Source organism: Penicillium angulare, assembly GCF_028827245.1.
Source record: "Penicillium angulare strain IBT 27051 chromosome Unknown utg000001l_segment0_segment0, whole genome shotgun sequence".
In the NCBI taxonomy this organism is placed as follows: Eukaryota; Fungi; Ascomycota; class Eurotiomycetes; order Eurotiales; family Aspergillaceae; genus Penicillium; species Penicillium angulare.
The window spans coordinates 4052529-4075710 of NW_026623160.1; the positions used below are offsets into that span (position 1 = coordinate 4052529).

Below are 23182 nucleotides of genomic sequence, written 5' to 3' on the forward strand. Positions count from 1 at the left end.
AAATCCAAAAAGCTTTTAGGTCTCATTCCCATACACTCCCCTGTTACTTCGGCGGAATGGGCGTCGATGAACTGTAGCAAGACGCTATACAGTGAAAGAGGGCTTTCAAATCCATCAAGGTCTCGCTAGGAGCGCAGAATCACTTCCCTTCCCCCTTAGTCCGCATCTTGCATTATTTAAAAGTCGCGCCGAAAGAACCGGACGAGACAAACCGAAAAGGCTCCTAGAGAGAAAAACGTCGCCATCCAAAGAAGGGCGAGCATGGATCCCCCCACCCGCGCTTGGCCACCGAGGTCACCGAGAAATTTGTTGATAGTATGACTGAGAATGCCATACATTGTGGTCACGCCGATGGTAGCCGCCGTGACTAGAGCCAACGAGCACTGAGAAATCAGTAGGTTTCAAATGAATTAGAGTTTCATAACTCACCATATGGAACGCTGTGAGTAGCTTCTTGTGTCCACCGTAAAACTCCCTCCATACGCCAAGCACTATTGCTAAAACGGTCACTATGAGCCCCAGGATGCACATTCAGGTGATGCCATGAGAAAGCCTTGCATAGCCACTAATACCGTGATCCCCTTTGTCGCGTAGTATATGGTCGACGAGTGGGGAGGCTGATCGTAGAATCGCGGATAGGTCGAAGTAGAATGATAGGCTCGGGTGAGAGCACACGGCCTTTTGATCGTCATCTCCGCTGCAGTATCCCCAAAGGCCAACGCGATATAGTCTGGCAGATGTAACCTGATCTCGCTAGCAATGTTCTCTGCCGCACCCGCGACTTCCTGGGGCGTGTTTTCCACCGTGCTTGCTATGCCCGAGGTGGCTGATCCAATCTCTGTTGGTATTTCCTTGGGACTAACGCCGATTGGGAGGGCGCGAGGAAGAAGCTGCGAGAATCCCTGACCAAAGGAGCTCCCCCGTATTTCTGGAAAGCCCTTCAGGTTGACCTACGCGATATTAGCTGAGTATGCGAATTATTCCTAGGCACGCTTACTTCCATCAGGTAGAGGTGTTCGGATGTAGATGACGAAGTGCACCTGGCAAAGAAAATGCTCCAGCAGATCACAGCCACAACGGAAGCCAATATGGTAAACCAAGCAGCAGATCTGTCGGTACTGATTCTCCTTGGGACCTTCATTTCATAGGTCTTTGATTCTTTGCACAAATTGAGAGGGGATGGGCGACACAACCCGTTGGCCAAAGGACCCGGCACAGTATTTGTATGCATCAGGCTGCGCCAATCTCAGGGTAAGGCTACCTATCATGCTATTATGATTCATGCAAAACTGTTGTTAATCAAAGGAAGATTGATTGTTATTGTCATCCAGAGGGAAATATGAGGCTATATATACAACGAGAAGAACAAGTTGATTGGAAATCAACTTGATTCTGTATATAGATATTTCGGCATTAATTCCGATGGGACGGCTTGGTTCCTGATCTGCACCAGCCTTATATCACAACACGAGGCCTACCATACTATCTTCCGATATTTATCCCCTCACATCAGCATTCACGTCGCGGGGCTCGAGACGTCTCGTGACCTCTGGAATGAACTTGAAGAACGGTATCGGCGGATGGAACTCGCCACGTTCTGCGAGCTGTTTGCCCAGTTGCGTGAAACCACTGGTGAGCGCTGCGGCAGTGCGCGCGAGTTTGTCGATCGGGTACGAATGCTAGTACACCGGTTGAATGCTATTGTCCCGGGATCCATCGGCGACCGGACGCATATCGCGATCCTGTTGACGCAGATTGGACCGGAGTACATCTTGATCGTGGATGCGATCCAAAATGACAAGGATCCCGTTAATCCAACCACGATCGGAAACCGTCTCGCAAATGCTGAACAGACGGTGCAGCGAAAAGACGCAGCAATGCTCCCGCACGGAGCGCCTGGCGGACTGAGTAGCCCCTCAATCAATACAGTGCAGAAGAACACCAAGAAGTGCAACTACTGCAAGAAGCGCGGACATGTAGTCGCGCAATGCTGGAAGAAACAGCGAGAAGAACAGTCGTCCAGGGACGTTGCCCTGAAGGCTGAACGGAGTGTTTCCGGCTCACCAAGAAGCAATTTGCAACGAATACCATCAGGCCAGACGGAAGAACGGCATGGCCCGCCGACTTCCAAGAGACCGCGGATCAATGTTGTGAGGGCGAGGGTGACGACTCTCTATACCCACGCACCGTCACCCCGGTGGATCCTGGACTCGGCCGCCACCAGCCACATTTGCTGGGACCGAAGCTGCTTCAGCAGTCTGCGGCCTCTCCGCGAGATGTTGGACACGGCGGGCGATCCAGTGGAGGCCGAGGGGATTGGGACGGTGAAGCTCACGCTCCGGGGGAAGTTCAACCAGCCCCTGGTGTTGAAGAACGTGTACTTCGCGCCACGCGTCGGGATGAACTTGATCAGCGTGCCGAAGTTGCTACGAGACCGCTACTCGGTGGTGGCACACCCGCAGAACGTCTTTGTGCAACGCCGAGGACGGACGGTGGGGACCGCCTACCATGCGGAGGAGGATCTGCTGATCCTGCGGTGCCATGTGAGCAAGAGATCCCGAGAGCGAGTCCAACTGGCGAGGGCGCCGACGACCCATGACCATGCAGATCCCCTGGAACCGCAGGCGGTGGCCATGGACGTCGACGACCCTGAAGAGTCAAGTGGCGTAAGATGCGCATCGCCAACCTCTGAACTCGGTGGTGAAGCACGGATACTCGAAGCAGATGCGAGCACAGGAGTGGACCAGGCCTCCGAAGCGTTGTGGCACGCTCGTATGGGACATCTGAACCGGGGCGACTTGCGGGTGGTCCTCCGGCAGACCGGCACTCCGTACCGACCGCTGACGCAGGCGCAGCTGCAGGCAACGCCGCAGTGCCCGGCGTGCATGTCGGGTAAGCAGCATCAGAAGAGGAACTCCCGTGCACGGCGGCCACGTCTGCATTCAACGAGAATTTTCGAATTGATTCATTCGGACATCATGGAGATGCCGATGGCCAAAGATGGCTCCAGGTACGTGATCACCTTTACTGACGATTATTCTCGTGGCTCGTGGGCCTATGCCATGAGGTGGAAGCATGAAGCGCTCCAGAAGTTCCAACAGTTTGAGGCCTGGATGCACCGACAGTTCGGCGCCCAGATCAAAAGGTTCCTCACCGACAACGGGAGAGAATATTTGCCCATTGGAACACATCTCGAATCCCAGGGAGTCGAGTTTGACACCTCGCCGCCATACTGCAAAGGGCAGAATGGACTGGCGGAACGCACCAATCGCACTATCCGGGAGCGGATCAACACGCTCCTGTCCGATGCCAACCTTCCTCCTTCCTGGTGGATCGAGCTGGTAGACACTGTGGTCTATCTGAAGCTGCGCGCTCCAGCTTCAATCCTTCAGAAAAAGACCCCGTACGAAATTATTTATGGGAAGCCGCCATCGCTGTTACATCTACGACGGATTGGCTCCTGTGCATGGGTCTTAATTCCAAAAGAGCATCGAGCCAAACTCGGACCGAGATCATCCGAGTGCCGGCTACTAGGTTATTGTGAACCGAATCAGTATAAGCTCTATGAAATCCATTCTGGAAAGACGGTCTTTTCCCGTGATGTCGAGTTCGACGAGAGGACCCCGTTGGCGCCACTCGTCGAGGGGGAAACAGGCAACGACCTCCCGGACAACACTCCTCCATCACCGGTCTTTCCGTCAATGCCGACAAGTTCAACCAGCGAGCTGCCCACACCACCTGCTTCGCCATTGCCTTCGTCGGCTGAGCGAGAGAAAACGCCATCTGAGCGCGAAGAGGAGACACCTCCAGCAGTCAATCCAAGCCAACAGGGAACTGACCTGACACAGGATCTTGGATATTCGTTGTATGGCCGCAGAAGAAGGCCTTCGCGAAGGTTGCTGGAATCACTCGGCAAGGTGTATACGGCAGGCGCATTGAATACTGCATCAGTGAGCAAAGTCGACCCGTCGACTTTCCACGAGGCCGTGTCGGGCTCGAATCAACTGGAATGGTGGGCAGCCATCCAGAAAGAATATTCGTCTCTTTTGGAACACGGAACATGGGAAAAGGTTATGCGAACAGACGTACCAGCCGGAGATCATGTGATAGGCTGTAAATGGGTCTTCAAGACTAAAGCCAACGGAACCCGCAAAGCTCGATTGGTCATCAAGGGCTATCGACAGAAACACGGCATCGATTATCATGAAACATTTGCAGCTGTGTCACGAATGGACTCGGTCCGCTGCATTGTCGCCAGCGCCGTGTTACGCGGATGGAAACTCCACCAATTTGATGCGATCACCGCATTCCTTCATGGTGATGTCGATTCGTCTATATATATGGAGTTGCCCGAAGGCTTTGAAGAGCCAGGCTATGTGTGTCGGCTGCGCCGCTCACTATACGGCCTAAAGCAGGCCCCGCGGATTTGGTATCAATGCGTCCACCGCGTCCTGGCCGCCCACGGCTTCACCATGGCCCAATCGGACAACTGTGTATTCTACAAATCCAATTGCGTGGTCTGTGTTTACGTCGATGACTTTCTCATTGCTGCTGCAAACTCGCATGAGATAGAACAAGTGCAACAAGCATTGCAAGCAGAATTCCGATTGAATGACCTGGGGACGCCACGTTCGTTCCTCGGGATCCAGTTCGACTATCACGTCGATGGGTCGATATTCATTCACCAACACCAGTACATCCAGAAGGTGCTCTCCGACTTTGGCATGGAAGACTTGTCAGCCGAAGTCTACGCCGATGAACCCCAAGCAGATCCTGAATCATCGTCCAGACGAGGCACTCTTGGACGAGGAAGCAAAGGCTCGTTATGCGACTGCCATCGGTTCGTTGATGTATCTGATGGTTGGCACGCGACCGGAAATTGCGTTTGCACTGGGCACGTTGAGTCGCTTCACGTCTCAGCCGCAAGCACACCACCAAGTTGCTCTGCAGCGACTGCTTCGCTACATTCAAGCCACACAGTCTCATCGTCTCACCTACCGCAGTGGACAGCTAATCGGGTATACAGACGCCGACTTCGGGGGCTCTGTCGTTACTGACGGTGCATACTCGACGTCTGGCTATGTATTCCAGCTTGCAGGGGCGCCAGTTTCCTGGTCGTCCAAAAGACAGGGGGAAGTGGCCACGTCCACGACACATGCCGAATACATCGGACAATACAATGCCACTCTGCATTTGCAGTGGCTCCGCACCTTTCTAGCCGAAACGCAACTGTACCGGTCTCCGGTCACTAACATCATGGCTGACAACCAGTCCGCCATTGCGCTTTCTCGCAATCCCGAGTTCCACAAACGAACGAAGCATTTTAATGTGAAATTTCACTATCAGCGAGCGGTGCTGGATGCAGGCGAGATTCAGCTTCAATATATTCCAACTGGGGAACAGGCCGCGGACGGTCTCACCAAACCATTGGGACCTATGGCCTTTGCCAAGTTTTGTAGTCTCTTAGGCGTCGATGCTTCAGAGACCTCGAGACACACCGCGTGACAGCGCAGGCGCTCTTTCCACTTTATTTTCCCATCGTGGGTTTTGAGTGGTTTTACTGAGGCCTGACTGCTCTGCGCGAGTCCAGTATCGCCCTGCTGGCAAAGCGATTCTGAGGGGGAATGTTGTGATATAAGGCTGGTGCAGATCAGGAATCAAGCCGAACCATCGGAATTAACTCCGTGGTGTCTATACAGAAGATCAAGTTGATTGGAAATCAACTTGGCTACACGTTGTATATATAGCCTCATCCTTCCTCCGAGAGTAAAAATAACAATCAATCTTCCTTTGAACTACAACAGTCTTGATTGAAGGCCCTGGAAGTCTTGGGTATTTCCACTTAGGTTAGAACACAAAAGCCGGGCTGCAGAGGGACGGCATGAAGCGACCGTGCCACGAGTACCCACAGAGCCGGAAGTAGTTGAAATATGACTAGACTAGAAGGCCATGGTGCTACATTGAAAGGCCAATTCCCTCGGCTGTTTGAGGTTATTGGGAATATGCCGGGCGCGGGCCGACCGCAGAGTGACGGAGTCGCCACGTGGCCCGCCTTTCACCAACCTGAACAACCTTAGGATTACCAGACTACGTGACAGCGTTATATCTACACCCAAGTGCCTCGGAGGCTCTAGAAGATCTGCAGTCGCGATCAAATTAGGAGCTTCTACCATTTGTTAGGGATCGTGACGTATTATTCCAAAATGACCGTCTGAAGTCTAAGACATATATTTCGTATGGCTTAATGTTGGGGAATTTTACAACCCAATAAATACGCCAGGATTGTGTTGATCAGGCAGATGAATTGAACGATGATGAATATTCGTACTTCATAATTAGAATTTCGTTGTGATTAGACCACATAAAATAGTAAGAATGATACATTTCCAGGTCCGGGATTTGAAAAACCTGACAGGGGGTTCAACTGAAGTTGCCGCGTTGAACCTCCAAAGCCACCATGATTGGTCAGTTTGCCATCCGGAAGTGATTGCCACCGCGTTCTTAAAGCAAGCTAATCAACGAAGCCTGGCCCGCCAACTGCCACCGTCGGGGCTGGTCGTCAGACCAGGGTAGCTGACTGTCCAACTGGCCCTAACATCTTCACCTGAAACGAATGTACGCATTCGGAACGTTCACCCAGGGCTGTTGCCTCGCCTTTCACAACTCACTGAACAATCTCAGGACCCCAATACACCCGACTCGACCAGCCCGGCCTTCAATCGTATACGACGCAAAATTTCCCTAGATCCACTCGGAAGATGGCTCCGAAGCTGTCGGCATATCCAATTCCTGCATCCAAATGCGTTCCGCCCTGTCCTCCTGCACCCTTGATGCGTCCAAGGTTACCCAGAGAGCCAATGTAGCCCGGCACAAGCGTGCATTGACTGGGATGAATTGGTCGGAATGGAAATGCTCTTCCAAAACAAGCTTTTGTATGATGTCAACCACGGCTGTCGCTAGATGGCAGAAATTCGCACAACAGGTGCGGAAGAACTCATTTTCGCGAGCTTGCTGATCACGCTGGCTCCGCTTCTCAGTGATTGGGTCTAGTGGGGATGGTGCCACGCTCTTTGCTGCACTGAGGTGTGTCTTTGTGGTCTCTAATGCCATGCTCATTCTCCCCGCCACAAAGATCCGATGGTCCAGTGGTGTAATCTCGGGAAGATCATCCCGGGGGGCAGGCAAAGCCGTCGAGGAGTGTGGTCTTGGCGTGTCTGGCGAGCGACTGTATATACTCGATGCATTAGACGGTGGGCGGGCCATCAGTGAAGCTAGCTATCCGGCGCTATGGGATCTTGTTTCGCGGCCGATCACGCTCATGTCACGCTCAAACAGCAGAGAACAATGGAGCCTTGTGACAGCCAGTGCTACGGTATTATACTAAAGTACTGTGTCCTTGAACCGGAGGAATCAGTGATTGAGCGGACCGCACTTTCCAGTGGGCTGTTGGCTAACGTCTGTGCTCGCTGAGCTGAGCTACCTAGCAATTTCTGAGTCATCTGAACCTAGGACGGGGAATATAGCAGCCTCGCAAAATATTATTTTTACTCAAATTTTCTAGTTCTCCCCCACTCAATCTTGGCAAAGCTAGACCGATGGTCAGCCTAACTCTCGTATTGTCTGCCGCACAAACGCACTGCGTAACAGATTCATCGACCGAACATGTTTATATAGTATCGCCAAGCGGAAAGCGCAGTAACCGTTCGTATTTTTCACTTTAAGGTCAATCTGCGGGTGTCGTAACAGCCGTTCAACACATGCGGTATACCCGCTTGCAGCAGCCAACATGAGGGCCGCGAAGCCCGAGGGCCCAACCTCATTCAGTGCGATTCCATCTTGCGAGAGAAGAAGAGACACTATATCTAAGTGTTGGTTGATGACAGCCACATGCAGGGGTGACGTTCCAGACAGGGCTTTCTCATTGATCTGAATAGCTTTCTGGGTCAGCAACCTCTGAGCCGTGGCGAGCGAACCCACCTGACACGCTGCCCATAACGGTGGAACAGCCGGACCAGGCATGGCATTGATACATATTTTGGGCTGTCTTAGAAGCATATGCAGTAAACGAGGGCTTTGATGCTCCGCTGCTCGCGCAAGAGGGGTAACAGCCCCGCCGTCCGCATCATTCAAACGGAGGCCATACTGGTCCAAGAGCAGCTGCACTAGCTCCTCATTCTGCTGGTCCACCGCATGCCACAGTACCGTGCGCCCTCTAGAATCCTGGTGATTGATGTCAAGCTTTGGATTGAGCAGTAGGGCTTCCACTATCCGACGTGAAGACCTTCCCTTGAGGATTTTGACCGCGAGAAGTAGTGCCGTATTTCGGTGGGTACCGCACCAATTGACATCCACGTGGGGGTTGCGGGCCAGGATCTGCACTGAGATATGGTCTTCCTTTCGGACTGCGAGGTGTAGCGCATTCTGCCCAAAGCGATCTTCGATGCTGACGTTCACGCGGGGATCGGTCAGAAGATGGCTTAGAATGGCGTGCTCAGCGTGTTCCACTGCGTACATCAAAGCGGACATGCCATCGGTGCATCGATCATTGACATCCAGCGCTGGGGAGTGCAACAGGCGTTCAACGATGGCAAAATTGCCCTTTTCGACTGCCTTCGACAATGGCCCTCGACCTTGAAAGTCGCAAATATAGGACAGCCGTGGGTGATGTTCCAACATGAGATTAACTGCTTGTGGATAGCTCATCTCAATGGCGAGCAGAAGCGTGCTCATCCCACGGTACTCGGAGTTGGGGCTTGCGTGGTAATGAGTCAACAAAAGGCGCGCAACGTCTAGTCGTCTTGCGAGTATGGCTCGATGAAGGGGTGGCATTTCATCGTGCTGGAGGCAATCAAATAGAGCTTCTGTGCAGATTGCTGCCGTTCTCCGGCAGCAAGTGGTCAAGGAAACGATGTCGGTTTCATCAAGGCTCTTGCAGATCCAGAGCAAGAGTTCATTTGGGAGTCTGTCTAGCATCTTTCCTGTGTAGTATGAAAGCTGATGCAGTTGGTAGGAAGGGAGGCGAAGCTTTATAACACGCGCTCAAATACACCAACCAAGAACATACTCTACCAAGTCTGACCGAGCCCAGGGCTTCGAGTATGGCAAAATAGTCTTTGCCAGGCTGGGAAACGTTGATGCTAATCCTGGGAGCCCATTTGTCTCTGGGAACCCGTGTGCCATTCCTGGAGACACTGATACTGATCCTGGGAACGGCCATGGCCTCCCCAGAAACCGTGAAGACGATCCCGGATCTGAGTTACCGAAATTCAGCGCCAAAATTTTTCTTCCTCTTTCACTCGGAAACCGTAGATATACATCCTACCCAGGCAGGATCGTGTGTGCTATACGCAACGTACATAAGTAATACAGACTGCCTCCCCCAGCCGACACATTTGTCCGCCATGCATAAAAAATGACATCGGAAGACCATGTCCAGTCGATCCTGATATCCGCTCTCTCTCTAACTAGTATCATGAGGCTGTCTCTGATAGTTCGTTTCCAACAGCCTTGGCATTTCTACCACCTCGACATTACTTTATCGGCTGCGTCTAGTATTTCCTTCGTTCTACTTTCCGGTCTTCGCTGGGGCGAAATCTATGCAGTCTGGTGTCGCACACTGTTGTGGATGACATCGGCTTTTCTTACCGGACAAGTGGTATGTCTAGAAGTTACCATTCTGGCGCAATCAGCTGACTCTTCAGTTTCTTCGGGTCCATTTCCAACAATGCGAGAACCCGTTCATTCCGGCTGTCTTACTTAGAACATATGCATCATACGCCGTGGTCTCCAGCCTGGCAAAGATAGCAAGTCCTATCGTTGGAGTCTTTTGCCCGACCGCATCTCACCCGGTGTGTCTGTTCGTTCTCGCCGTTGACTACTTGATGGTGACGATCTGGTATCTGTGGCTTCTTGGTCAGGCAACTTAAGCCCGAACTCGCCTTCAAATTATTTCTTTCTGCGTGTCAGCCTTGTTTGCGATCCTACTGGCAGTTGCAGCGCTAGGCACGCTATGGAAGACTTGGGACATTGCGCTGGAGGTAATTATGTCTTCCCGCGAAAATCGTCCAGCTGCTGACTGTTTTAGATACAAATGATACTGATCCTTACCTGGACCTTGTCAGCCCAGCTCATTGAAGCAAGGTAGACTGCCATGCGTCTTCCGCTCACGGATCAAACAGCATGGAAGAATTCTCCCTTGTAGTACATACTGTGTGATCAATGATATTTCGTGCAACAAGATGTAAGCCTCTTGGTAAATGCTTCTTGGTAGTGACGTCGTAGTGGCTTTTCAAATTTCTCGAGCGTAAATCTAGATTATTACTCGCGCCTTTTTGAACGGTGGTCCCCAGTGGTGTTCAACAGTCTGTCGTAAAGTCGTCCGGTAGATCCTTCCGCATCCCAAGTGAAATGGGATGGCAACGGATTGAACCTGTGGGATACGTTTATTGGTTTGATCAGACCCACCCTTAAAACTATGATGCATGTACTCAATGCCCATATTTGATTCATTTTCCAAGCGCCCTCGAGCCGGGGGGCGGGGTCCCCCAGAGACCCCCTTTATGGGGGTCGGCGAGGCAATTTCCAATTGCCGGGGGTGCCTCCCATAGGCGACGGGCAAGACCAACCCACTATCTTCGTCTTGCAACTTTCTCCAATCCTCTTGTGCGGGAAATTCGACAAGAGCCGTGGGGACATCAGGCCCTACTGGGTAGAACGTGTCCATAGTTGTCCGCTCCCTTCGGTCGCTCCCAATGTGCCCGCGGGAACCATTCTAGACTTTCCCTCCGGGGGTTGTGGCGTTTGGTTCGGGCGGGCCTTCGGTATACGGGGCCACCCTACGGGTGTCGGCCCTCTCTGGCCCTAGGCGGGAGTTGAATGTGGAAGCTGGGTCAACCTGTTGTCATTCCAGGTGGGTGCAGAACAGGAACGGAACCGCACCATCAGAGTGAATCCCGATGTATATATACGAAGAGCCAAGTTGATTGGAAATTGTTCCATTTTAACCGTAAGAAAGGGCAGGGAATTTCCCCAATCGTCACTTGTTGAGACATGCTATGCACTGAAAGCCGCCTGGTCACATGCGAACATCTTGCAAACACCCGACAATGGATTTTGAGTATCTGGCAAAAGGACCCTCTGTAGATCCGCATGGGAAAACCGTGCATCACACATAGTAGAATCACCCGCCATGAGTAGGAGAGGGGGTTCCTTGTCTGGTCTCTTCTTCGACCGAAATTTGCCGCAGTGAAACCATCACTGAGGTCATTTTGGAGCATAATAAACAAGTAAGACCTGACCAATACAGGCACCCAGCATGGTCAGACAGCATCCGCTAGAGAAGTCTCTAGTGTCAAATCCATGGCTTCAAGCTTTGAGGTCGCGGTCAAAACCATTCATTGACGCAACCTCAGAATATCCTGCTAGATCCCACCTGGCAACACTCGTGCCAAAAATTATATCCCGCAGTAGTGTATTGGTATCTGGTAGAGCCCGACCCTTTCGTTCTAGACGAAAATGCTAAGCGAGTCGGTAGTTCGAATACCACACCGCTAAAGCCCTATCAGTGCGAGCTGCGCTTGGGAGCTACCCCAATTGATATCGAGCTAATTGACCTTTAGCTTCAAGAACGCGGCGAAAGCCCAAAATTTGCCATGCTGCGACAATATGCCCCCGTCATGTATGAAAACATCTCATGAAGTCAAGTTTTTGGTTGACCTTGCTGCTGATCCCACTGTTGAACATCGCATCCATGTCAACGCAGCGCTCACAAGACTGGTTGCAAGTCTGATTGCATAATTAGCTTGAACTGGGTAAAGACCCTAGTTGCTCTCCCTAGAGCACTGCTCGGACTATTGGAGCTCCCGCTGGCCTCCTTTCTATTTGTCTGACACGGTTTCCTGCTTGCAAACGGTTGAATTGTCAAGAGCGTGAGTTGGTGTAGCCCCAGCGAGAAGAGAATATAAAAAAGGATGAGCCGTTTGGAAAAGGCAAATGAGAACGATCCAATCGTTGTGGAAATTCAACGCTCGTGCATCGATGCTCACTTGTGAGATGCATTCATCGCAAAGAAGCCCAGCGGAGAAGTGTTTGGGAAATGACGTCACGCGAAGTTAGCTGCGGCAAGTAGTCAGCGGCGCCTCGGACCATTTGTGAACAGCGATCCATGTCTGCTTCCGCAATGTAGGCCGTCTTGAAGATTCATAAGGCGCTGGAAAGGTTGACACTGTCTTTGTGTCTGAAGCTGTTTCATAAGTCGGCCCATCAGAAAGCCCACGCAGCCACATGGACACGATATCGTGATTTGATGCTGGTGCTGGAACGGAGCCGCATCATTGGAATTGGCTCCTCAGATCTCCATATTGAGAGTCAAGTTTCAGCCAGCTTTATCCTCTTGCAGTATGTATTATCGGGTATCACCCCTTCAAACCGGCGATTAATTATACCGCAGACGCATCATAAGTGGCCATGCCGACAGCGAGATGACCACCACAGGCATATCAGTCGTACTTTTCAATAGCTCTGCCTCTAGATAAATGTCAAGCCCACCTTGAAAAGCCTCAGCTCACAGCATGCCAAGAGCACATCTCAACAGTATGTTCACAGATGCCGACGCGGAAGACGGTGATGAAGAGCAGCCTGTCCAATGACAATGGAGATCAACCATCGAAATGCATAATGCGGATCAAACAGCAGGTCTTGTCATAAACTGTTCATTTCGCGTAGGTGTTGACTTGGGTGAGGTGAGACAGGGAGCCACGCTAGCCGCCCACTGTTAACCTCCAGAGCCTGTACTGCAGCCGGCCTCCCGTCTAATGCCGCTTAAACCCAAGCTTTTGATTAGAGACGACGGCATTACCAATGGAATGAGCAGGGACCAGGCAACAAATCTTTCAATCGACGTGAGAGGTCTGCTGGAACGATAGTCAGCCATACGAATGTAAATTCAGGGGGCGGACGCGATAAAAAGCCACCTGTTGGGTAATGTGGGTAATGCGCTTCTTATAGTAGATTCGTAGTGCGATTGGGACTAAGTATTCAGAGCAGGCCTTGAAGGGTATGTTGAGGTGATACACGAAAGCGCATAGGTAACCAGTCGCACTAAAGGCAATAGTAGCACCCAGAGAGGAAGAATAAGGATAGGTAGGCATGAGCGGGGAGACTCTTTATCAACCCCAAAAGTAGCTGATATATATGAGAACAGACGTGATTGCAACCCTTGCCACCGAAGAGGTCGTTCAACATGGCTGCATAACTAGGCGCCGTCCTCGGAGCTCTGAAATGACCGATAATCCGTAGCTTGAGATATGAAGGTTGGTTTTCGTGGCTGCGGACTCTATGCCCATTGAGTTTACAAAGCTCACTCTTGTCAGCTGAGCGCCCTCCCAATATACATGAAAGATATCAATGGAATAGAACTGACAATGAGTTTGCTTCATCGATGAGCAAGATCGCGAGGTTAGCCGATCCGCCGTGTTGGAGTCAATATGGTTGATTGGGGCTGGCAGTTCCACCATTCAATTAGTTGGACCACGACACAATCAGCAAGGGCTGAGCGAAGCCTGATGAATTGCCATTCGTCCTGAGAGAGCGGGATCAGGTGGAGTGTGAACGGACGCCCTTAAGGCCATCGACATAGCCTTGCAGTGGATCTGGGCTTTCGTTTGGTTTTAGCGTCACGCGCCATGTATTGCGTACACACTGGCTTACTGCCGGTGTATCGATAGGTTCTGTGAATGGTCAATGATTTGTTATTAACGAATTGTTTGAGAAGTGCCATCACTCACCCACGTTCTATACCGTGAAGGTTTGAACCATCTAGGCGCAGATTAATTTGGAAAATGTAGCGGAAAGAGCCGGATGGGAGGGACCGAGATCAGCCGATATGAGATAAGTACCTGATGGCATCACATCCTCATCGCTGATGTGGTTGGCGAGCTGTTTCTTCTTTATAGCGTCTTTTGGTCTTGCAAGCGAAGTCGCAAGGCTAGAGACGCTTCAATATAGAGTGCGTCTCCTGTATTCGAGGTGAAATCGGCCTTGGTCTTCGTTGCATGATGGGTGCTCTGTCCGAAAACTGGTCCCTTGCTACCGAGTCAAAGATCGAGAGGGTAGAAGGCTTCATGAACCATCCAGCATCCGGGATAGCCCACGCCGGGACTTGGGGAGGGGGCCGTGAAGATGTCTACCACAGAAAGGAAGTCAGCTTTAGGTACAAAAACTCAATCAAGTCGGGGGACACGGATCACACTCAGCGTTCGCCGGTATTCATGATGTATCAATTCATACATATTTCTGTAAGAGGTTCTAATAGAAGTTCATTTGATCAGCTATTGACCCCGTGGAGTTGATAGTGGGCCTACCGTATAAGAAGGCTCCACCGTAATATATCGGGCGTAGGTGCCTGTCACAGTTGTCATCGAATGTGTTCAGATCTGACTGTACACAGACCGTTCGAGAAGCTCTATCGTGAGATCATGAGATAGGACAGAGTGCCTCTTTCATGGGTCGAATGAAATCAAGACCTCACCTCGGTAGAGATTTTGCGTGCCACTGTGGATCTATTGGCAGCCTAGCGGAAGCCGAGTGATATACGGTGTTAGTGTAAGCTTTAACAACCAAGGAAGGGTGGTACTCACGTATTTACGTTCTCGTATATCAGTCCTAGAGAAAGAGTGTTATCAGTGAGAGATAGATAGTCTTGAGCTGATGACTAGGTACACTCACAAGTATAGACAAAAGGAGATGATCACCAGCCAATCTTCGCAAATGATATGTGCGAGGAGAGATGCAAGAGAAACGTCAAGAAAGACGGGTGGGGGCATATTTATACCTCCCAGGGCGGAGTTCCTCGTCTTTCGCTTGGATAAAAAGTGGCAGATTGTGAGACTTTCTAATTATTACTGGGCAAGAGGAAAACTGGCATACCAGCAAGCAGTTTTCGAGAAAGGTGTTTACTCACCAGCGATGGGCAGACAGGAGCAGCAAAGACTGAATGACAGATAGCTGGTAAGTAGTCAAGGCTCAGATAGTCTACGAGGTTTGGCGAGGCCCTCCAGCAGATAGAAATTGCGGCTAACTGACAGACCAGAGTTTATTCACCAGCGGATTCAGTTGAATCAACAGCGATGAGCAAACATGAGGCGTCTCAAGAATATGTGGAATGACAAATAGTTGTCAAGGAGGAATCATCGAGGTAGAGTTCTAGTCCCGGTAAGACGAATTGGGGATGTAGAAAACGAGGTCGTAAACTTTATTCACTCGCGAATCAGTTGACTCAACGGGGATGAGCAAACAACAGCTTGATCAACAATATGTGGAATGGCAGATACTTCTTGAAAGTGAAATTTGAGGCGCGCACTAGAAAGTCCTCCGTTTGATTACTGGCTTGACTTCTGTTCTGGCCTTCTCTGACCCATTAACTAGCTGAAATAAATACTTACGAACAAGATGCATTTGCTCGCCCCGCTTCTACCACCTTTGTATGAGCGGACGAGGTGTGAACACAACACAGGATACACGCCCAGGAGGAAATGTAGAAGTTGCCATCCCCCCTCAAGCAGAATGCGAACCTTGGGCAGCCCAAATTGGCAAGACCATAACAGTGCATGGTCGTCAAGTTGAGCCAACACCGGGTACCTTGGATCCACACCGGTGCGGCCCGTGGGTCGAGGTGGGGTCACCATATCCACTCTGGTGCCTCAACGTTGAGTGAACGACAGTGAATGATCAGCGAGGAAGCTGGAAGCCCTCAGAGAATGATGGTGAATGAGAGATTGCTCAATTTTGTGCGACCCCCGAAAAATCTCTACGGCGTCCAAGGAATCGCTTTCCATTACATTTCGGCCGTTCCAGCAAAAAGGACCGCTCCTCAAGTAGCGGGTGCCGGGCATACACTACTCTACGAAAACCACAAAAGTGCGTCCTTCAAAAATATGAGAATTGGAGACACTTATTCACTAAGTTGATATGCCATGGCTTTATGATAGTAATGCCATAATCAGAGTATATTGACAATCACCAAGAACTCAGAGCTCTCTGCAGCCTCTCCGCTGCCAATCTTGGTCACATAATATCAGCCCTTAAATAGAATACGTAGACACATGGAACTCTGCACAAGTCCAGTAATGGATGTATGGAGGAATACCCCTGAATAGCAATCATGTAGACATGCCTTCTCTCAATGTGCAGCAAAGACAAAACCTGTCAAGCCGTGTACCTCAGTACTTCACAATAAGCCGCCAGAACTTGGGCATAGTCAAGCGGAGGTGGCATGGAAGCCGCACGCAATTCGACGGGCCTTTTCAAAATAGACCGATGGCCCGCCCACCGTCCTCCACCATGGCAGTTTCACACGCGCAGCATAATGCTGAGGACCTTCATTCTGACTCACTTCTCTGAGGTCACCGTAACACTATTGTGAACCATGGGCGAGCCAGCTCTTTGCCCTTCGATTGCAACTGCGCCAATTTTGTGATTCGACCAGCACTTTCTGAGAGTCAGAAATACTACACACCCAGATAGAATGAACGGTCGTGGTGCTGTCTGGCGCGACATGATTGGCGATCCACTATCTGCTTTTTGCAATTGAGTAAGCGGAAATCCCTTTAAAACGATCGGCATTATCGACAAGAATTCTTCGAATGATTGCTAGTGCAGGCACTTTCTTTTCCCACATACTGCTATAACTGACCGCTGGCTACTTCGACTACTCGACTCCTAAGGCGGATGAGTATTATCAAGTGAATCATCCCATTGAAAGCTTCTCCAGAGCCTTATCCCAAAAATGAAGGGTACTATTACTTGGTCATGTGTCTCCTGTCTGGAAAGTGACTATCAGCGATACAATATCATCATATGTCCATACGATCCATTATCGCGTCTAGCCGCCACTTTGTCATTTTTCCTCCCAGCAAAGAGACGAATCAATATCTACACTCTATGCAATCTTTGTAGAGATGAAAGTGGATGTTTCACGGGCGATGATCAACTACGTGTGGTGCTGAAGAAGAGGGATCAGACCTATTTCAAGTGGAATACTTCATGGGCGCGGTCGCAGTGGGATTACTGGCTTTCTTGTGATGAATGCCAATTGTTGAATGAATCAATGAAGGATAACAGAGTCTATATCCATCTTTTCACAAATGTATCTATCAATTGATTCCAATACATATCTGCTTTCTTAGAAAGAGGAAGTTGAAAGATAGACTGCTTGAATGTAAGTCAAATACCGATCTAAGTTAGATAAAATATGATATTTTGGTGTTGCTTTACTATCAAGATGAAACTGTAGTCTGATTACGAGTACGGTTGCCTCTTATTAAGTAGTAATGTGGAATGTTAGGCTTCGTCGTATTCAGACCTTTCGTATCAACAAAAAGGATCAATTTGTTCACAAGCAAAACTATACGATGGCATACATGGCGCTCAGAATCGACGAATACAGTAGCCAAATTGCACTTTGATATTGACCAGAATCCATTTTACTTCCTGATTACGTCTGACCAAGCCATGCATCGTTGGTCATAGAACTAGTATTCATGAATAATCCTTAATTTGAAATCGCAAAGCAAAGTTTCACTCGATACAATACGAAACAAATAGACTCAATACAAAGAAGGTCAAGAACAGAACAAATGAGAAATCCAAACATAAGACACGGCAAATGGGCTACTCTGTTAGATAGTAACGAATTTCCAGCTATTGGAGTTCCGAATGTGCATCGGATTTTCAATCTGCGGAACAAACATAGACGAGCGAGGCCGAGGAAATCTAACAAAAGCTCGTAGCCGAGCTGGTAGCAGAACTGGTGACAGGGCTGGTGGCAGGGCTTTTAGCAGGGCTAGTGGTTTTTGTAGAGTATGACAGAGAAATGCTTGTGGAAGTGACCTCAATGTCAGTCGCACTACACCAGCTGCCAACATCAAGACAATCGTTCAAAGTGCATTCGGCCTCGTCCCCAGCCTGATTGAAGAACGTGAGAAGACCATTCTGGTTCACGCGATTCCATGCGGTATCGCAGGCTCCCACGTTGAGTACAGAAAATGTTTTGTGGGTGCCATCAATTACCTCGCTCAGCTCTATTAATTCGTCAACGCTGTCAGGGCCGGATATGTATTTGTCGCTTACTTGAACAATCATTTCCATCGAGCTGGCCAAAAGATGCAGAGTATCCTGTGCATGCATGGTTATCACTAGGCCACACGACGCATTCGCCAGAAAAGTCTTCTATCTGGAGAACACCGCCATGTGCGATGCCTGCATAGATACTGGTGAAAACGAGACCGGCCGAAAAATGCATTTTCTTTGTTATATGTAAAAGTTCGCCTGTTTGAACGAGCAGAGTCGTCGAAGTATTTGTATTGTTCATCTAGAGCCTAATGTCTTTTATGTAAGGCTAAGGTGCAAGACTAATCTTAACGCGAAATACTAAACCGTCCTGATTCCTAGTTCCTAGTTGCGAACACAGTATCGTGGCGCACATTAGTTACCGATATGTTTCACTTCGATTGTGGGGCTGAACCAAAAGAGACCAAGTGGAGTCTGCAACAGCGTTTTGGTGTATCGCCCCTAATTCTTGCGACCTCAGTCTGGTCCACAGCAACATGTTCGTTATGGCGACCCCGGATCAAGAGCGCTGGAGTTTTTTTCTTGTTCAGCCAAGCAGCATTTGATGGGGTTGTGTCAAAACAACTCTTTGGCGACAGCGATCCCACTTAGTCCCATCGGCACTGAAACATGGTCGCAAACCGGGCACGGGCTATGGAATAAAGTTAGAGCAATAACTTAACCACGATCCGCGTACTGTGAGAGTGAAAAAAGAGCCTTCGAACAAGTAGTTCCTGGCTGTCGTTTCAAAATCTCGCACATCTCTAGGTTGTCGCAAGGCTCATCTCCGCCGTCGCCCACCTCTTCTTTTAACAACTCAGCTATGTAGCACAGATCTTGACGGGGAACTCGACTATTTTGTTGCAAGGAACTCCTGAGAATTATTTCTGCAAACTTGGAAGAAACAGAATCTCTCGATTTGGCTAAATAAGTTTCATTCAAGGACCGATGGGTTTCAAAAGAAAAGAAATTGGATCTTCTGTCATTTTACTAGTTACTGCGCAGGCTGACCTGAGAACTCCATAATTTATTCCGTTGCGCCCGCCCCGTTGTCTATTTCTTTGCGATAAGCTCGAGTCTGCTGCAAGACCAAGGCCTTTTTGTCATCCGTCCTAATCCGTGCCATTTCCTCCGGTCTAAGAATACCAACGCTGCTATCGAAAAAAAACGATGCGGAGGTCTTGTATGATATTTCCAAGAATAAGAGATCTCACCACTGGCTCTTATTCCTCGAAAGTACGTGCAGTAGCTGGGTACACCTTTTTTGCGAAGGTAACAAAAACATTGATCTGGAGATTTGTGAACGTCCTATTGCACCTAAGTAGAAGAAAAGTAAGCTCAAGCAACTTGGTAGATGGATGTGGATCGCACATGATGCTCACCAAAGAACTGTTACCAATCAAGAGTATACCAACTCCTAAAACACTGGCAAGTCTCCACCACCATATCCCTCATCGGGCGTGATATCCTGTACTTCTATTACGACGGTGCTGTAGTGAGTCGGAGGCGCGAGGGTCGTCCGAGTAGGCGTGGAGAATGAAGACAAAATATGCGTTCCATTGTCCTTCCACGAGGTACGACAATTGTGACCCAGTGCCTGCTTGCGGAGCACTTCGTAATTAAAATAAAATAGAACCTGCCCCATGCGCCTCGAAAGAGGGTTTAAATAAGGTGTCCTCTCATCAGCATCTAAGGTCCGGAGGTAATTTGCAGCTTCATTTATCCCTCTCCACTCAACAGGAAGCCCCAGAGCATGCAAATCTAGGGATTTTCGTTCATCCCAGCATTCAAAGATTGGCTGCAGCAATTCACCTAAATTTTGCGCTAGAGAAATATGGGCCCCTGCATCAAGAATTCCTTGGAAACGACTGTCGTCGAGTGGGATATTGGTCAAAAGCAGCAAGGCCCTGAGAAGTTCTTCGGAGCTGCTATGAATTGCTGCCATATCCGATTGAACCAAGCTATTACCAGGGAGGCGGTTTGAAGATATCGTTTCGTTGGCATTGCGTGCGAAACATATCTGACCAATGCGATTTCTACTTGTGCATGAGTCCTTAGCGATACATAAAGGCGGCACTGTGTCAGAGGATCTAGATTCAGGCATGAAAGCGGTCCTCTGTGACGATATGAAGGAAGGACCCTGGGTTTGGTCTGCGTCCCGATGAATATTTTCCTGAGGTGCTCTAAGAACCGGCAGTATAGCGTCGATATGCGCCGCGACTGCAGATAATGGTTAAATGAAAACAATCCATAATGGAATATTGTCATTACCTTTCGCAAAATTCTCGGATAATGAAGACAAGTGCGTGATCATGTTGAGTCTAGCCATCTGCTCTTCCTTCATTTCTAGGTTATCCGGGGGAGAACAGAGGAGTTTTCGCACAAAGCCCGAACATATCAAATCCCGATCCGTTTCAAGCATCTGGACCACGACGTTGCCAAATTTGCAGTGATAGTGTCCCCTCGTCCTTTGTTGGAAATTTTCTGGTGCCAACTGGCCATGAACGAGATCTAGCCGACTCACACCGGCATTCGGCTGACCTTCTTCTACTCTCACAATGAGTGGATGTGGAGTGCTGAATAAGCCACGCACCTTGAATTCAATCCTTTTGCTAATCAAGGAGGCTCCGATGTGGTGAGCAACGCTTCCATTGGATTCGAGAACCTCGCGAAACTCTCCAAGCGCAGGAGAGAGGAAGTCCAGATGTTGTCGCAAAGATTTGAAGTGCCCCAGGGGAAAAATAGAAGAAATAACTCCCCGCCCCCAGGTCCGATCCCAGCGGGAAACCTAAAGTAGTACCGCGTCAAGAATCTTAATGTGGGCCCCGGGCTCTGCAACGTAAACTGATAACTCATTCATGGTATATAATAGGACGGCAGGCAGCAGCAAACATTCGATTTCATAGTCGGACGGTCGGATTGGGCTATGGCAGGGATGCAATTTATAGTCGCAAGCTTCAAAGCGCTGAAAATCGGACGTCTCGGTCCCAGTTGGCGGTATTTTTAGGTACAGTTGAAGGAAGTGTCGAGTTTTCCCGAATCCGTAAAACTGTGTAAGATCTGCATGTAAATAACGGCTTCTTCGATTAACTGCTTGGCGACTTACGTGATCACGCCTCGCATATAAAATTACTAACTACCGTCAAGGTTAAAAAGCGTTATGTCATAGCACTGTCGGCTCTCACTAAGATCGAACCCTAGAATGCCGCAAACTACGTCTCCGACTCCGTTCAGGGCGCCACCAACACCAGTGCTAAGGAGGCCAATAAGAACGTTGCCAGGGACTCTGACACCAGCATCGGTACTCGCGCAAGCGCAGCCAAGGACGCTGCTGTCAACAAAAAGGATGAGACGGTGCACAACACCAAGGCTGATACAAACAAGGGTGAGTACTTATGCGCCTGAATTTAGCATGGTCGCATACTGATTCGTCCTTTAGAGGCTGCTAAGCACTAAGGCTGTTTGTCCAGTTTGGGATAGATCTGCAACCATGCTGACGCTATTGGGGTCAATCTCGTGGATGCGTTCTATGAATATGATTAAACAATTAATCAATGAATACCACATATAGTTTGTGCCCCATGAATTTTTTTCTATACGAGTGTTCGCTGTCTCTTTGGAGGAACGAGATTTTTGTGAATGACTTTACTGTTGTATCTCTTTAGTATTAAGACAGCTCCAAATGACACTTGAAAGGCTAATTGGGAATCACGTTCGGATGCGTCATCAGATAAAGCCTCACTGTCGAGTGAGTGAGGTGATCTTGAGTAGAGGGCCCCCAGTAATCTAAAACTACATCCGTCTCATTAGATGTAGCCCTTTTCATTCGTCTTTTCGTGTTCGCGCTCAATGGCAAACTTGACAGCATCATAGACGTTGTCACAAATCTTCTTCGGCTTGTAGCGCGGGGTGTCCCCATCCTGGTAGACACCAGTCTTGACCAGGATAGAGTACCATTCCTGATCGACAGCCTCATTGAACTCATTTGTACCACGGATGTCTGACTCGGGTGTGTCACCGAAGAAATAGACGGTGGATGGGGGCTCATCGATGCCATGCCAGTCACTTCGCCATTGCTGTAAGAGCCGAGTTGCGAATTGAAATGTGCCCTTTTGCGGCTTGCCAAACGCAATAGTGTGAAGTTTATTTCCGGTAATGGCCTGGTAGAGGGCCTCTAGCGAAGCGCGGAGCGCACCCATGCCAATGCGCGAGTAGTCGTGTGAGGTGGACCAGACAACGTCATTGTGCGAGAAGAACAGGGTGGGGCCTTCGTCGAAGGTCTCCGATCGTGTGCCCAACTGGCCGTTCTTGGTCAACAAAACATCCAAGATGATCTGCTGATCGCCAGCCCAGTCGCGACTATCTGCAAAGACGAAGATAGCGTCGACCTTGGTCTTTTTCAGGTCTAGTGTCCGCGAGTTGTTGAATTCCTCTTTCGTCAGCTTTCGGAAGGGAGTGATGTCTTGACGAGTCTTGATCATGTCGCCCGGGGTGATGACGTCTTTGAAACCGTAGCCTTCAGCGACGATGCGACATTTTTCGCCTTCTCCGCCCACGACGAGGACGGTGTTATATCGCTGTGCCATCTCACGCATAGGGGTGTGGCCGCAGATGAACTGACCCCGGTCGATCTTCTGACCAAGCTGATGACTCAGGTCCGAACACCGTTCTTCTTCGGTTTTACCACCACCATTTGTAAGGAAGATGTAGGGGCTTCAAAAAAGGATATATAATCAGAAAAGGTAACGGATGAGGCTTCTAAAGGGCAGTATAAGTCTCACACTCGAACTCCATAGGGATTCTCGCCATTAATGTATTTCATGGCCTTGACAGCCTCGGGGATGGCCTCTCCACCTCGCACCAGGACTCCATCAATATCAAACGCTAGTGCATAGTCGGTACTAGTAGTCACTATTGAAGGCGTCGCCAAAGAGGCGGCTGATTGAACAGATTGTCCCGCACCCAGAGTGGCGCCTTGATCGAGATTGAGCTTCATGCTTTTTGAAGAGATGAAGTTGCTATTTCTGGAAGGGGGACAATGGAAGGGCCTGTAAATATATCGGATTGTTGTCTAGTT

At 49.6% G+C, this 23182-nt stretch overlaps 3 protein-coding genes across 3 annotated transcripts; 1 reads left to right on the forward strand and 2 right to left on the reverse strand.

The window, feature by feature from the left end:
* Positions 1–19522: 19522 nt before the first annotated feature.
* On the reverse strand, positions 19523–20209 carry N7478_001380 (serine-proline rich protein; the record flags this gene model as incomplete). The annotated part of the gene is made up of 1 exon (XM_056917595.1): positions 19523–20209. The coding sequence occupies one exon, from the start codon at positions 20207–20209 to the stop codon at positions 19523–19525; it is 687 nt and encodes a 228-aa protein (XP_056785475.1).
* A 754-nt stretch (positions 20210–20963) lies between these two features.
* On the forward strand, positions 20964–21561 carry N7478_001381 (Glucose-repressible protein; the record flags this gene model as incomplete). The annotated part of the gene is made up of 3 exons (XM_056917596.1): positions 20964–20966; positions 21307–21490; positions 21545–21561. 3 exons carry the CDS (start codon positions 20964–20966, stop codon positions 21559–21561), a joined length of 204 nt encoding a protein of 67 aa, XP_056785476.1.
* A 350-nt stretch (positions 21562–21911) lies between these two features.
* Positions 21912–23101, reverse strand: N7478_001382 (phosphatase; the record flags this gene model as incomplete). The annotated part of the gene is made up of 2 exons (XM_056917597.1): positions 21912–22818; positions 22887–23101. The coding sequence occupies 2 exons, from the start codon at positions 23099–23101 to the stop codon at positions 21912–21914; spliced, it is 1122 nt and encodes a 373-aa protein (XP_056785477.1).
* Positions 23102–23182: the final 81 nt, after the last annotated feature.